This window comes from Rana temporaria, chromosome 2 (genome assembly GCF_905171775.1).
Source record: "Rana temporaria chromosome 2, aRanTem1.1, whole genome shotgun sequence".
NCBI lineage: Eukaryota > Metazoa > Chordata > Amphibia > Anura > Ranidae > Rana > Rana temporaria.
In genome coordinates, this window is record NC_053490.1 from 520,183,294 (window position 1) to 520,200,000 (window position 16,707).

The window sequence follows — 16,707 nt, forward strand, 5'->3', positions numbered from 1 at the left end:
GCAAATTTTTGATTTCACTCCTCACTACCTATCACAGTTTCGAAGGCCATAAAATGCCAAAATAGCACAAAACCCCCCCAAATGACCCCATTTTGGAAAGTAGACACCCCAAGCTATTTGCTGAGAGGCATGTCGAGTCCATGGAATATTTTATATTTTGACACAAGTTGCGGAAATATGACAAACTGATTTTTTTTTGCACAAAGTTGTCACTAAATGATATATTGCTCACACATGCCATGGTTATATGTGGAATTGCACCCCAAAATACATTCTGCTGCTTCTCCTGAGTACGGGGATACCACATGTGTGGGACTTTTTGGGAGCCTAGCCGCGTATGAGACCCTGAAAACCAAGCACCGCCTTCAAGATTTCTAAGGACATAAATTTTTGATTTCACTCACACAAATCTTGAAGGCAGTGCTTGGTTTTCGGGGCCCCGTACGCGGCTAGGCTCCCAAAAAGTCCCACACATGTGGTATCCCCGTACTCAGGAGAAGCAGCAGAATGTATTTTGGGGTGCAATTCCACATATAACCGTGGCATGTGTGAGAAATATATCATTTATTGACAACGTTTTGTAATTTTTCTTTTTTGGTCGTTATTCAGTGACTTGGGGCAAAAAAATTAAATATTCCATGGACTCAACATCCCTCTCAGCAAATAGCTTGGGGTGTCTACTTTCCAAAATGGGGTCATTTGGGGGGGTTTTGTGCTATTTTGGCATTTTATGGCCTTCGAAACCTTGATAGGTAGTGAGGAGTGAAATCACAAATTTGTGCCCTTAGAAATGCTGAAGGCGGTGCTTGGTTTTTGGGGCCCCGTATGCGGCTAGGCTCCCAAAAAGTCCCACACATGTGGTATTCCCGTACTCGGGAGAAGCAGCAGAATGTATTTTGGGGTGCAATTCCACATATAACCATGGCATGTGTGAGCAATATATCATTTAGTGACAACTTTTTGTAAACATTTTTTTTTTTTTCGTCATTATTCAATCACTTGGGACAAAAAAAAAAAAAATATTCAATGGACTCAACATGCCTCTCAGCAGTTTCCTTGGGGTGTCTACTTTCCAAAATGGGGTCATTTGGGGGGGTTTAGTACTGCCCTGCCATTTTAGCACCTCAAGAAATGAGATAGGCAGTCATAAAATAAAAGCTGTGTAAATTCCAGAAAATGTACCCTAGTTTGTAGACGCTATAACTTTTGCGAAAACCAATAAATATACGCTTATTGAGATTTTTTTTACTAAAGACATGTGGCTGAATACATTTTGGCCTAAATGTTTGACTAAAATTTAGTTTATTCGATATTTTTTACTTTTTGTTATAAGAAAAATCATTTTTTTCAAAATTTACGGTCTTTTTGCGTTTATATCGCAAAAAATAAAAATCGCAGAGGCAATCAAATACCATCAAAAGAAAGCTCTATTTGTGGGAAGAAAAGGACGCAAGTTTCGTTTCGGTACAACATTGCATGACCGCGCAATTACCAGTTAAAGCAGCGCATTGCCAAATTGTAAAAACACCTTGGGTCTTTAGACAGCGTATTGGTCCGGGGCTTAAGTGGTTAAGGACTCACTTAGTTGCAGGACTGGAGATACGGCTTTGTGATGGGCCTCCAGCCCACAGGTGACGTTGATGTCCTCCTCCACCGTCAGTGTCCAGCTAATAGAAATGTTAAATGTTTCACCGATATTTTCAACATTGTAATGTGGGTATCTAGGCTCCTTTGTTCCATTTCCATCAGTCAGTTGCCAAAACATGCGTTGTGGTTTGGGGAATCCATGGCCTGAGCTGCATTTCAAAGACACAGTACTTCTACGTTCCAGTTCAACCAATGAGGATTCAGAACTGATTTCCGGCACACTGAAATTAGCTGTAATAAGAAAGTAGCAACATTTTTTAAAACAAACAAAAAAATAAAAGACTAAAATACATTTTAGCCACTTCAATATGGGCCATTTTCACACCCTTCCTGCCCAGGCCAATTTTTTTTTTTTAGCGCTGACGCATTTTGAATGATAATTGCGCAGTCATGCAACACTGTACACAAATGCTTTTTATGGGTTTTCCCCCCACAAATAGAGCTTTCTTTCGGTGGTATTAGATTACCTCTGCGTTTTTATTTTTTGCACTATAAACAAAAGAATAGCAACAATTTTGAAAATATTTTTTTTTCATTTTTGCTATAATAAATATCCAATTTAAAAAAATAAATAAAAACATTTCCTTATTGATTGGTTATATTGATTGGTTTGCGCAAAAGTAGGGGAAATATTTATGGCATTTTTTTTATTTTATTTTTTTACTAGTAATGTTAGCGATCTGTGATTTTTATTGCGACTGACATTGCAACGGACATATAGGACACTTTTGACACTATTTTGGCACATTTTATACAGCGATCCGTGCTATAAAACTGATTACTGTATAAATGTGACTGGCAGGGAAGGGGTTAACACTAGGGGGCGATCAAGAGGTTAAATGTGTATCCTAGGGAGTGTTTCTAACTGTAGGGGGAGGGGACTCACAAGGGGAGGAGACCAATCATTGTTCCTCTGTACTGGGAACTAGAGATGTACAGAACTGTTCGCCGGCGAATAGTTCGCGGCGATTTTCGCTTGTTCGCAATTGTACATATATATATAATTGTACATATATTTATACACTGTATAGTTTAGTTAGATTAGAGGTGCAGGGGGCTGTGTAATATAAAGGGGTCCAGTGGTGCAGTGCTGTGTAATGTAAAGGGGTCCAGTGGTGCAGTGCTGTGTAATATAAAGGGGTCCAGTGGTGCAGGGTGCTATGTAAAGGGGCCCAGAGCTGTGGGGTGCTGTGTAATGTAAGGGGCCCAGGCTCACAGGGTAAACTGTGCCCACCTGTCCAGTGCCACATCTCATCTATATTGTGTTGGCACAGTTGATAAGATATGAAAACAAAATTCACTGCAATACATAATATTAGTCATTTGTCTGCCAGGGTGTCTTTGCCTCACAGGGTAAACTGTGCCCACCTGTCCAGTGCCACATCTCATATCTGGTGGCACAGTAGCTTGCACGCATAGTACAACTAAACTAATCTAAAAAAAATGACAGGCAGAGGTAGGCCACCACGCAGGGGCCGTCGTGGTCATGGTGCTGTGATTCCCTTTGGCCCCAGAATAATGCCCAGTGTTCAGAGGCCACGTACCCTGAACTCGAAAAGTTCTGAGGACATAGTCAGAGTTTGGTCTTTCACTGTGAACCCTATTACAGATAGGGTTAGGGTTACAGATAGGGTTAGGGTTACAGATAGGGTTAGGGTTACAGACAGGGTTAGGGTTAAGGTTACAGACTGTAACCCTAACCCTATCTGTAACCCTAACCCTGTCTGTAACCCTAACCCTGTCTGTAACCCTAAACCTAACCCTATCTGTAACCCTAACGCTATCTGTTACCCTAAACCTAACCCTAACCCTGTCTGTAACCCTAACCCTATCTGTAACCCTAACCCTATCTGTTACCCTAACCCTGTCTGTAACCCTAACCCTGTCTGTAACCCTAACTGTTACCCTAACCCTGTCTGTAACCATAACCCTACCCTAACCCTATCTGTAACCCTTGTCCTATCTGTAATCCTGACCCTAACCCTGTCTGTAACCCTAACCCTAACTGTTACCCTAACCTTGTCCGTAACCCTAACCCTATCTGTAACCCTAACCCTATTCGTTACCCTAACCCTGTCTGTAACCCTATCTGTAACCCTAACCCTAACCCTGTCTGTAACCCTAACCCTAACCCTATCTGTTACCCTAACCCTGTCTGTAACCCTAACCCTAACCCTTACACTACCTGATCGATACAACATCATACCTGATGTTTTAAAGCACGTTATTCCAAACAATTTATGAATCTTAGGTGATTTATGCCCTTAATGGATTAAAAACGGACTCTGCGACAACTACGTAATTTTCCATGGGAGTTTTGCCATGGATCCCCCTCCATCCCCTTGAAACAACTTTTCCATCACTATTGTGGCCAGAAAGAGTCCCTGTGGGTTTTAAAATTCGCCTGCCCATTGAAGTCTATGGCGGTTCGCCCGGTTCGCGAACTTTTGCGGAAGTTCGCATTCGCCGTTCGCAAACCAAAAATTTTAGGTTCGCGACATCACTACTGGGAACACACCATCGGTCTCCTCTCCTTTGATAGAACGTGGATCTATGTGTTTACACACACAGATTACCGGCAATTGCGGTTGCCCGGCGGACATCACGGCCGCCGGGCACCAGCTCCGGAGCGAATAGGAGCCCAGGACGTCATATGATGCCCGCCCAGGATGGGAGATCCCTCCTGCAGATGACATATAACAATAGCTGGGATGCGAATTGGTTAATTGTACATCCAGGATTTGTTTTCCCTTAGATCTAGAGCAGGGGTCTCCAAACTTTTCAAACAAAGGGCCAGGTTATTGTCCTTCAGACTTTAGGAAGTCCAGATTGGCCAGCGGGTGGGAAGAAAATGTCCCGGGTCTGACATGAGTGAGAATAAATATGGCCTCAGGATTGGTGGTCAATAGGAGGAGGAGTAGTAGTTCCCCTATCAGTAGAAGAAATAGTATCCCATCATTGGTGTCAGTGGGAGGAATAGTGCCCCATTGTTGGTGTAAGTAGAAGGAATAGTGCCCTAAGGGCCGGATAAAGGCTAGCAAAGGGCCACGTCTGGCCCTTGGGCCGCAGTTTGGAGACCCCTGATCTAGAGCAAGGAAGGGGAAGAAGCCCTGTTGGGTTTTTACTATGATCCAGGGTTCCATTAGAGAGATTTACCCCAATTTCCTGTCTTGCTGACATTTTATTACCAGACAGGAAGTGAGGATGAACATTTTATCAGTAGAGAGGGGAAGGCTAAAACCCTTGTCAGATTTTTACTTCTACAATATCTGTGTCTTTGTTGCAGATTTTCCTAGAATTCCGGCCTGGTGAAACCGTTCTCACCAAGACAGGAAATAGGTGCAAATCTTTCGTACGAAGCCCAGGATAGGACCATACCTCCCAACATTTTCACATTGGAATGAGGGACACCTACTAGCAAATGTATGTAGGCATAGGACACGCCCCCTGCCACACCCCCTTAAAGGAGAATTAACCAAAAAAAAGATTAATAAGTGTTTTTTTTACCACTGCTATTCCTTTATATTGGTTTTACAAATGTACAAATGCAGCAATTTAGAAATTGGATGAAAGGTTTGGCTCTGGAAAACACTTATTGAAAGATAAAAAGTGCATTGTATATACAATTATATAGATCAGACCAAAATGAAGGACAAATGAGGAGGAAAGAGGGACAGAGGGACATTGTTCCAAATCAGGGAGAGTCACTCAAAATCAGGGACAGTTGGGAGCTATGTAGGATTCCCCAGGTCTGCACAGCTGCCATGGCTCTTAGGGCTCCTTTATACTTGCTTTGACTTCAACACACATTAAAGGCTAGTTTACACTTGCTTCAAAACAAGGCTTCGGACAGGCTTGGTTAAAGCTCTCTGAACGCTAGTCAAAGCTCCTGTAACAAAATAAAATTGTTAGCTTACAGAAGGGCCATCTTAATGCATGGGCACCCATGGGCAGTGCAAAGGGGCCCCAGGTGCATGGGGGCCCTATGATAATCTTGCATTACAGCACCCTTGGCTCCTGCCAGCTGCTTAATACAATAGCCATCAGTGGAGATGTCTTCATCCACTCTTGTAACGGCTACCCAGGTAGTGAGAGGGTATCCTCCGTTGGAGACGTCCTTTTCCCTTGCAAGTTGCGATATGCAGGTACAGCCGGTATATCCCATCCACGAGATCCCGAGAGAGAGAGTCAGGTTCAGCTATAAAATGAGCAGAACAACAATCCCATCGAACGCCCTTTCAAGAACGAGACGAGGCTACGTTTTGAAGGGTCAAGTAGGACTGTTTAATGGCACATTTCACCTAGCTTATATGTGGTTACAAACTGTACAGGAACAATGACAATCTTCGCCCCTCCTCACACAGGGGGGGGGGGCTTCAATACAGATACTTTGAAATAATGACATTCCCTTGAGCCAATCAGTCTCTAGACGGTTTGGCTCCAAGCTTACATTTAACATGATTTGATCAGACACCTTCCTTTATCAATAGAATTCAATTAACCTTTAAAACAATTATCACTCACACATAATCCCATAAGCATACACCTGACAGGAGGCTGTTAACTACACAAAGGAGAGTCAATTAGCTATGCAAAGGGAATATTAGCATTTAGCAGTGAAAGAGTCCCTTCTATAATTAACCCTTTGAGCTCAGAATACAATGTGGTAAATCCAATTGTAACAAGTCATGCAGTTCTTTGTATGCCTCACTGCATGTCCAGGCAGAATACATAGGTCCGTTACACTACTCCCCTTTTGTGGAACACTCCGGCAGACCCGGATTGATCCTTTTCAGGTCAACTTGGGGATGTCCGGTCTGCTGTTAGGGTTAAAGTTCAGTTTGCCTGGACAGTCCATCGGCATTCCCATTGGCTTACCAGGTCGGTAGCTGAGGGTGAAGGTGAATAATGGAATTCAGTTCTGGAACAGTCACTTGCTTTGCTCTCTCAATGGCTCCCAAAACCTGTTGCTGATGCTCTTGGGACAGATAAGGCACCACCTGAATGCAAATCCCATTTAATCTTTTGACAATTTCCGCCTGTTTGTGCATTTCAATGTTCAAGCCACATCTCATAATACATGACATAGTGTCGTTGCATCTCTGATTTCTCACTGGCCAACTTGTCACATTTCCATTTTAGACTGTGATATTGTGCTGGATCTACAGTACATGTCGGGGAAGTTAGTCTTACCTGGTTCTCAGCAGCAAGCGAGTTGATTCCAGCAACGCGGGTGGTCACGGGACAAGCAGCAGCAGGTGTAGGTAAATAAGCCGAAGTCAGAGGGCCAATGTCGTTGCCCAGCACAACCTCGGCAGGTAGGTTGTCCATGATACCAACTGTGGTCTTTCCTGACCCGGCTCCCCAGTCTAAGTGCACCCGGGCGGTGGGTACGCAAAATACAGCACCCCCTGCGACCCGGACGGCAACTGTGCGAGTGGACACGTTCTCTGGCTTTACCAGATGTTTTTGAATCCAAGTGATAGTAGTCCCGGTATCTCTTAAGCCTTGTGCTACGTGTCCATTCACCCGTACCTCCTGACGGTGATGCTGACGGTTATCTGGAGAGGCAGCTTGTATTGGGTCTGCCTCATACAAAATTCCCAGACATTCCTCCGGGCCCCCCTCAGTCTCCAGGCAGTGGGCCGCAGAGGGACGTGATGGAGTGACCTCTGTGTTGGGTGTTGTGTGTCTCCAGTTGTTATTTGTAGCTCTCAAAGGGCAATAACGAGCAATATGTCCCGTGTTGGTGCAGTGATGGCACGTCACCCTAGACGAATCCCGGGGATAGTTGTTAGGCCCCTGAGGACTTGGTGGTCCTGGTGGGACTGGAGCCTGAAACTCTGGGCGTGGGGTGACGGTTGGAGTACGCGGTTCTACCTTCTGAGCCAGCCGTGTAGTACCCTGGCTTACTTTCCTTGTTTCCGCGTACTCATCTGCTAGCCGAGCCGCCTCGTTTAAGTTAGCGGGACGGCGATCTCGTACCCAGTCTTGTATGTCCGCAGCCAGGTCTTGGAAGAAATGTTCCATTAGGAACAGCTGCAACACTTCCTCCCCGGTGTTGGCCTTGCACCCTTGGACCCAAAGGGATGCCACCCTTTGTAACCGGTTGGCCTATTCCATGTGGGAGTCCACAGCCTTCTTCTTGGACTCCCGGAAGCGACGGCGGTAGGCTTCTGGAGTTACGGCGTATCGGGTTAGCAGCGCCTTTTTAACTTGCTGGTATTGTAAAATATCCTCTGGAGTGAGAGCCCGAAAGGCTTCATTGGCTTTGCCCGACAATTTCCCCAACAAAATAGTGACCCATTGGTCTGGTGGTACCTGGTGTAGTGAGCACTGCCTCTCAAAATCAGCCAAATATCCATCGAATTCCTCCTCACTTTCTACAAAAGCTTTAAATGCAGTAAACGGTATTTTCTTTCCTGTAGCCGCAGGTGGGGGAGTAGGAGCTGCATGTGTAATGGGCTGTCTCGCTCTTACCAGTTCCAGTTCTTGTCCCCTCTTCGTTTGTATCTCCTCCCTTGCTTCCCGGAACAGCTGGTTTATTAGTTCCACTGACGTTTCTGGATACAAGGATAATCTCCGCTGCACAATCCCAGTAATTATATCTTCCTCGCTGACCGGTGCAAGGGGCTCCGTTCCTTCCATAGATCCATCCATTTCGTCCAGCTCCAGCAGGTCAGCTATCAGCTCCCTCCGTGGTCTGTTGCTGGCGCTCCTACCACGACTCTCCAATAAATCTTTTAGTGTGGATCTTTTCAGCCTGGCGTACTGCGACTCCATTCAGAACTTGCTCTTTGGATAAAAGGACCATCCCGCTGCTGCCAACCAATGTAACGGCTACCCAGGTAGTGAGAGGGTATCAGCCGTTGGAGACATCCTTTTCCCTTGCAAGTTGCGATATGCAGGTACAGCCGGTATATCCCATCCACGAGATCCCGAGAGAGAGAGTCAGGTTCAGCTATAAAATGAGCAGAATAACAATCCCATTGAACGCCCTTTCAAGAACGAGACGAGGCTACGTTTTGAAGGGTCAAGTAGGACTGTTTAATGGCACATTTCACCTAGCTTATATGTGGTTACAAACTGTACAGGAACAATCTCCGCCCCTCCTCACACGGGGGGGGCTTCAATACAGATACTTTGAAATAATGACATTCCCTTGAGCCAATCAGTCTCTAGACGGTTTGGCTCCAAGCTTACATTTAACATGATTTGATCAGACACCTTCCTTTATCAATAGAATTCAATTAACCTTTAAAACAATTAAAACAATTATCACTCACACATAATCCCATCAGCATACACCTGACAGGAGGCTGTTAACTACACAAAGGAGAGTCAATTAGCTATGCAAAGGGAATATTAGCATTTAGCAGTGAAAGAGTCCCTTCTATAATTAACCCTTTGAGCTCAGAATACAATGTGGTAAATGCAATTGTAACAAGTCATGCAGTTCTTTGTATGCCTCACTGCATGTCCAGGCAGAATACATAGGTCCGTTACAACGCTCTTTAGTGCAGACTGGATGATAGAAATCTATAGGTGTACGACTAGCTTTAGACTCAAAGATCCTTTGAAATTCACTCTCTCTGTTTATCCTGGTGTCGACCATGGTCTCTGAGACCACAAGCGAGTGAAAATGCAAAATTTTGGGTTGTCACCAGAATGAGTAGAAGAAAAAATCTTTCAATGGGGACACTTGCTCTGGTGGCCACTGCCTCCGAGGGTATTTCCCTTACATTAGAGAGATCTCCTCTCTCTCAAACAAAGGAAAATTTCACAGGAACCACTCCCTATGTTTTTTTTTTACTCCCCCCATTTTCTTTTTACTCCCCCCTCCCCATGGCTCTCTATAGAGCGCTCAGGCGGCCGCAGCATTTATAGGAAGCGCGGCAAGGGTCCTGCTTAGGGCCCCAGGCCAGCTCGGGGTCCCAAGCAATTGCTTTGTTTGCTTGCCTTGTCACGACGGGCCTGGATGTTAGCTGTCTCAGTATGCATCAGGTAATTAAAACATTTTTTATCATCTGCAGTTGTAAGTGGGGTACCCCAAGATTCTGTCCTAGGACAAATTAAATAGATATAGAGGTTATCATAAAGAGTTTGATTTCATTTTTTGCAGATGATACAAAGCGAAGCACATTTATAACTTCACAAGTGGATATAGCAATTTTACAAGAAGACCTTGGTAAAATAGAGGGGTGGCCAAATAAAAAAATGTAAAGTAATGCAGTTGGGGGCTAAAAATATGAATGTAGTTACTCACTAAAGGGAGAATCTCTGGTGGAATCAAGGATGAAAAAGGATCTGGGGTTCCTGGTAGATGACAGACTTATTAATAGCAAGCAATGCCAGCAGACTATTAGCATGTATTAAAAAGGGGATTTACTCTAGGAGCTAAAACTATCATTTTACCAATTTACAAAACTCTGGGTCGGCCACATATTAAAGGGGTTGTAAACCTTTGTGTTTTTTCACCTTAATGCATCCTATGCATTAAGGTGAAAAAACACCTTGCACTCTCCGCCCACCCCCATCCCCCCCAGCCCCCGTTTTACTTACCTGACCCCCAAACTTCCGTGGTCGCTTTCCAAATGGCTTGTCGGCTCTTCATTGGTTAGATTGATAGCAGCGCAGCCATTGGCTCCCTCTGCTGTCAATCAAATCAATGACGTGGCACGCCGGGGGGGAGGGCCTAAATCATACACTTGGCAGCTATGGCCGCCTAGTGTATCACACGGGAGCATGCCCAAAAGGTAACCACCTCAGGAGAGAGCTTCCCAGAGGGGGTTAGCTCTTGCGGGGAGGAGCTGGGAGAGCCGCCGTGGGACCCCAGAAGAAGAGGATTTGGGGCCACTCTGTGCAAAACGAACTGCACGGTGGAGGTAAGTATGACATGTTTGTTTAAAAAAAAAATATATAACTTTAAGGCCGGGTTCACACCTATGCAAATTAAGGGCGGCTTAAACCACATCCAATTCGCATAACATTATAAAATACAATGATTTTAATGAGGCTGGTTCACATATGAGCAATGCATTCGCACTGCGCATTTCCCCAAAAAGTGTGCGTTTTCTAGGCATTGCGGTGCGGCTCAGGTGCAAATTCAGGCCCATTATCTTCTATGGGCACGCATCTGATTCGCCGATGTGTTCAGTTCTCATCAGGATTTCTCTCATTCTCCTCAATACACTTCCCCCCTCCCCCTCCCCTCTCACAGGTCTCCAAATTCGCAGCTAAAAACAGAGATGATCTGCTGAACAGTTCTCTTATCTCTTTGCAGAGATAAGAGAGATGGAATTTGCACCACACAAGTGTGAATCCAGCCTTAGTATCCCTTTAAAGGGGTTGTAAAGGTAAAAAAAAATCCCTAAATAGCTTACTTTACCTTAGTACAGTCCTCCTTCACTTACCTCATCCTTCCATTTTGCTTTTAAATGTCCTTATTTCTTCTGAGAAATCCTCACTTCCTGTTCTTCTGTCTGTAACTCCCTGGTGTGGAGAAAGCCTCTTGAGGGGGGAGGGGGCGAGCAGGAGTGTCAGGATGCCCACTAACACACAGCTCTTTTCTCTATCTGCAAAGTAGAGAGTGTCCTGACTTGCCTGCTCGCCCCCTCCCCCCTCAAGAGGCTTTCTCCATACCAGGGAGAAAGCCTCACATTACGGTGGGGAGTTACAGACAGAAGAACAGGAAGTGAGGATTTCTCAGAAGAAATAAGGACATTTAAAAGCAAAATGGAAGGATGAGGTAAGTGAAGGAGGACTGCACTAAGGTAAAGGAAGCTATTTAGGGGAAAAAAATTACCTTTACAACCCCTTTAAGTATGCCATCCAGTTTTGGTCACCAATCCTCAGGCTAGAACTGGAAAGAGTCCAGAGAATGGTAACAAAGCAAATTAAAGTGGGGATTCACCCTAAAAACAAATTTCTAACATTAGAGCCAGCATACTAAGGACATTTACTGTATGCAGGTCATTTTTTTTATTTATCCGTACATACCGTTATATTCTGATTTTGTCCAGGGCTTCCGCGTTCTGATTACTGCTAGACTGGGCGTTCCTATCCCTGCCTCAGGGTTCTAATGACTGCGGGACTGGGCGTTTCTAACCTTGGGTTAGATGATTGACGGCTTGTGAAACAGTTCCCCTGTCGCACAACGTGCGTCACCAGATTTCCGGAAATAGCCGAGCTGCGAGTCGGCACTATACGGCGCCTGCACCCGCCGTGTAGAGCTGACTGCACAGGCGCGGTATAGTGCCGACTTGCAGCTCGGCTATTTCCGGAAATCTGGTGACGCGCGTTGTGCGACAGGTCACCTGTTTCAAAAGCCGTTAATCATCTAACCGAAGGATAGGAACGTCCAGTCCCGCAGTCATCGGAACCCGGAAGCCCTGGACAAAATGACAATATAACGGTATGTATGGATTAAAAAAATGACCTGCATACAGTAAATGTCCTTAGTATGCTTAGTATGCTGGATGTAATGTTAGAATTTTTTTTTAGGGTGAACACCCGCTTTAAGAGGCTGGAGGACCTCAATTATGAGGAAGGACTACAAACATTCAACATATTTTTTTTTCCAAAGTTTTGGTGATTGAATGTAAAATTTAGGTAAACCCTGATATTGAACTTCTCTTATCTGCACCATTTTGGTTAGTTAACCCCTTCTTGGCATCCTTTTAATAGGGTCTGCGTGCTTGGGGGGCAGAAAGGATCAGCCATTCAGTTGACCACTATGATTGGCTTTCAGTGGCCACATGATCAGGAGTTGGTCCAAGTCATTGGACTCTAGAGCCCTGTCTTAACACTGTGAAAGAAAAACAGCTTTTTGCATATTCTACAGATATTATATTTACAATGTGCTGTAAACATGTAATAGAGGTAATAATAGAAACATATCTTACCAAGTACGTTCAGATGAAATTTGGACTTATGTACATTTTTATTACGAAATTCTTTTAGTGCAGGCACAATGCATTCATATTCTCCACTCTGTTTGAGGCTTATGTTGTACATTCTGAGGTCGTAATTTGATAGTAGAACCTTTGTGTTGTTCACGTAATTCTTATGGACAAATTGCATCGCCTCCTTTCCACTCACCAGTGCATATACAACCTCCTCGTTTTTTTGCCAGTAGATGTTCAGTGACTCTCTGGAGATGTTGTCTGGATTATTATATTGGCATTTAAGTTCAGCCATGCCATTGACAATTACTGTCCCATAGAGAGTCTCTTGTGCAGCTTCTGAAAGAACAATTTTTACACTGTATTGTTGGTTACAATAAGGGCAGCAAAGAAGGTTGATGCAAAACTGACCAGTAAAAACTCATAGACCTGGTTAAACAGTTAAACGTGTTACACCTACTGTATGATACAATTCTAATACAAAGCTATGGGTATTAATATGGTGCTCCCACTTCCTTTGTGGCCATATCAGCCTCCACTATTCTAGGAAAGCTTTCCACAAGATTTTGGAGAGTGATTGTAGGAATTTGTGCCCGTTCAGCCAAAAGAACTTGTGTTAGGTCAGGCAGTGATGTTGGATGAGAAGATGTGTTCCATAGGGTTGAGGTCAGGGCTCTATGCAGGACACTGGAGTTCCTCCACACTAAACTCATCAAACCATGTATTTATGGTTGGCGATCAGTAGGGTTGAGGTCAGGGCTCTGTGCAGGATACCCAAGTTCTTCCACACTAAACTCATCAAACTATGACTTTACGGATGGTAATCAGTAGGGTTGAGGTCGGTGAACAGCGAAGAATTTGAGGTGTTCGCGGAAAATTTGAAAAGCGGCGGAACACCCTGTAAAAGGAGAAATCTAAAGTGCTAATTTTAAAGGCGAATATGCAAGTTATTGTCCTAAAAAGTGTTTGGGGACCTGGGAACTGCCCCAGGGGACATGTATCAATGCAAATTTTTTTCGGGAGCAGTGAATTTAATAATGCTTAAAGTGAAACAATAAAAGTTAAATATTCCTTTAAATTTCGTACTTGGGTGGTGTATAGTATGCCTGTGAAGTAGCGCTTGTTTCCCGCGCTTAGAACTGTCCCTGCACAGTGTCATTTCTAAAGGGGGAAAAAGTCATTTAAAATGAGTCGCGGCTATAATGAATTGTCGGCTCCCGGCAATTCAGCGAAAAGTCATTCATAAAAAAAGAAACAAAAAGCGTGGGGGTCCCCCCAAATTCAACTACCAGGCCCTTCAGATCTGAATGATGCCTGCAGCTAGAGGCATCATTCAGATATCCTTCTCTTCTGCCGACGATTCTGCACAACGTAAGAATGATCATAGCGGCGATTCCGCCGCTAGATCGTTCTTACAGGCGGCGGGAGGGGACATCCCCCCCTCCCGCCGCCATCTGGTGCTTCTCCGGGCTCTCCCGTGCCATCGGGGGCCCGGAGAACGAATCGTCCAGCGCTGGCAGGAAGCATAGAGATGACTGGTGACCAGATGGTCACCAGTCATCTCTATGACCGTCGGAGGACCCGGGCGCGATGTGATGACGTCACGCCCGGGTCCCCGTAAGTAAACAAAGCCGCAATTGCGGCTGCTAAGCAACAGTAATCATGAGATCGGTGAATTTTTTTCACCGATTTCATGCTTTCCAGCCTAGAGGAGAGATGTGCGGTCTTAATGACCCCGCATCTCTCCATAAAGAGTACCTGTCACACACATTCCTATTACAAGGGATGTTTACATTCCTTGTAATAGGAATAAAAGTGATAATAAAAAATAAAAAATAAAAATAAAAGTGTAAACAAATAAATAAATATGTAAAAAAAATAAAAATAAATAAAAAATATTTTTTTTAACGCCCCTGTCCCCAGTAGCTCTCGCGCAGAAGCGAACGCATACGCAAGTCCAGCCGACATATGTAAACGCCGTTTAAACCACATATGTGAGGTATCGCCGCGTGCGTTAGAGTGCCAGCAACAATTCTAGCACTAGATCTCCTCTGTAAATCTAAACTGGTAACCTGTAAAAAATGTCAAAGCGTTGCCTATGGAGATTTTTAAGTACCGAAGTTTGGCGCCATTCCATGAGTGTGCGCAATTTTAAAGCGTGACATGTTAGGTATCTATTTACTCGGTGTAACATCATCTTTCATATTCTACAAAAAAATTGGGCTAACTTTACTGTTTTGTTATTTTTTTAATTCATGAAAAAAAGGCGTTTGAAAAATTATTGCGCAAATACCGTGCAAGATAAAACGTTTCAATGACCGTCGTTTTATTCCCTAGGGTGTCTGCTAAAAAAACATATATAATGTTTGGGGGTTCTGCGTAATTTTCTAGCAAAAAAATTATGATTTGTACATGTAGGAGAGAAGTGCCAGAATAGGCCTGGTATGGATGTGTATAACAGCCCTGTATGGAAGTGGTTAAGGGGAACCCTGCATCAAATTATAAAAAAAAAATGATGTGGGGTTCCCCCCAAATATTTATTCCAGACCCTTCAGGTCCGGTGTGGATTTTAAGCGGAACGCCACCCCAAATTAAAAAAAATGGCGTGAAGTTCCCCCAAAAATCCATACCAGACCTCTTATCCGAGCACCAGTCACGTGACCCCATCCCCCTCTGATGCAAGGGAGAGTCCAGGCTTCCCCAGTGACGTGACAAGTGCGTCAGAGGGGGCGGGGTCACGTGACCTTACCTATATAAGAGCTGTCACTGGCTGAAGCCGCGTCATTCACCGGGCTGTCTCCGGTGGAGACAGGCGGCGATGCGTGCGCTGAATCCCGGACCTGGATGGATCTTCTCTTTGCTGGACCCTGGCGGAGAGGAGATCACCCATCGCAGGATACCGACAGCGAGATTTAATAAAGGACTTTCTCCACGGTGTGTGTGTTTTTTTTTTTACAATTCTTTACACTTCCTTTGTGAAATGGTAGGGGTACAATGTACCCCATTACCAATTCACATAGGGGGGCGGGATCTGGGGGTCCTCTTTGTTAAAGGGGGTCTTCCAGATTCCGATCAGCCCCCCCCCCCGCAGACCCCCACAACCACCGAGCAAGGGTTGTGGGGATCAGGCTCTTGTCCCCATCAACATGGGGACATCCTCCCCATGTTGAGGGCATGTGGCCTGGTATGGTTCAGGAGGGGGGGGGCGCTCTCTTGTCCCCCCCCCTCTTTTCCTGCGGACTGCCAGTTTGTGTGCTCAGATAAGGGGTCTGGTGTGGATTTTTGGGGGAACTCCACGCCGTTATGTTTTTAAATTTGGGGTGGCGTTCCCCTTAAAATCCACACCAGATCTGAAGGGTCTGGAATGGATATTTGGGGGGAACCCACATAATTTTTTTTTATTTAATGCGGGGTTCCCCTTAATATCCATACCAGACCTGAAGGGCCTGGTAATTGAATTTGGGGGGACCCTCACACTTTTTTTTTTAATTAATGACTTTTCTCTGAATTTGCGGGAGCCGACAATTCATTATAGCCGCGAGTGATTTTAAATGACTTTATTCCTTCAGAAATGACACTTTGTGCAGAGACAGTTCTAAGCACGGGAAACAAGCGCTACTTCACAGGTATACTATACACCCCCCCCCCCGGTATGAAATTTAAAGGAATATTTCACTTTTAGTGCTTTACTTTAAGCATTATTAAATTCACTGCTCCCGGAAAAACGGCCGCTTAAAATAAAAATTTGCATTGATACATGTCCCCTGGGGCAGAACCCGGGTCCCCAAACACTTTTTAGGACAATAACTTGCATAACAGCCTTTAAAATTAGCACTTTAGATTTCAAACGTTCGAGTCCCATAGACTTTAACACGGTTCTAAAGTTCACACAAACTTTTGGTGTGTACGCAGGTTCTGGTGCGAACTGAACGGGGAGATGTTCAGCTCATCCCTAGTGATCATTAGGGTTGAGATCAGGGCTCTGTGCAGGACACTCAAGTTTCTTCATAATAAACTCATCAAACTATGACTTTATGGATGGTGATCAGAATGGTTGAGATCAGGGCTCTGTACAGGACACTCAAGTTCATCCACATCAAACCAACGACATGGTATGAAGCTGGCTTTGTAAACAGGGTTTCAGTCATGCAGGAAC

At 44.6% G+C, this 16,707-nt stretch overlaps 1 protein-coding gene across 1 annotated transcript in view; it reads right to left on the reverse strand.

Annotated features, from left to right (window-relative positions):
• CD86 (CD86 molecule) overlaps positions 1-12,846 on the reverse strand; it is a 31,812-nt gene extending 18,966 nt beyond the window's left edge. Inside the window, exons 1-2 of the mRNA XM_040339479.1 lie at positions 12,552-12,846; positions 1,582-1,878 (exon numbers count right to left, since the gene is read on the reverse strand). Of these exons, the coding sequence (XP_040195413.1) occupies positions 1,582-1,878; positions 12,552-12,846 (592 nt within the window). The remainder of the gene's footprint in view (positions 1-1,581; positions 1,879-12,551) is intronic.
• Between the last annotated feature and the right edge of the window lie 3,861 nt (positions 12,847-16,707).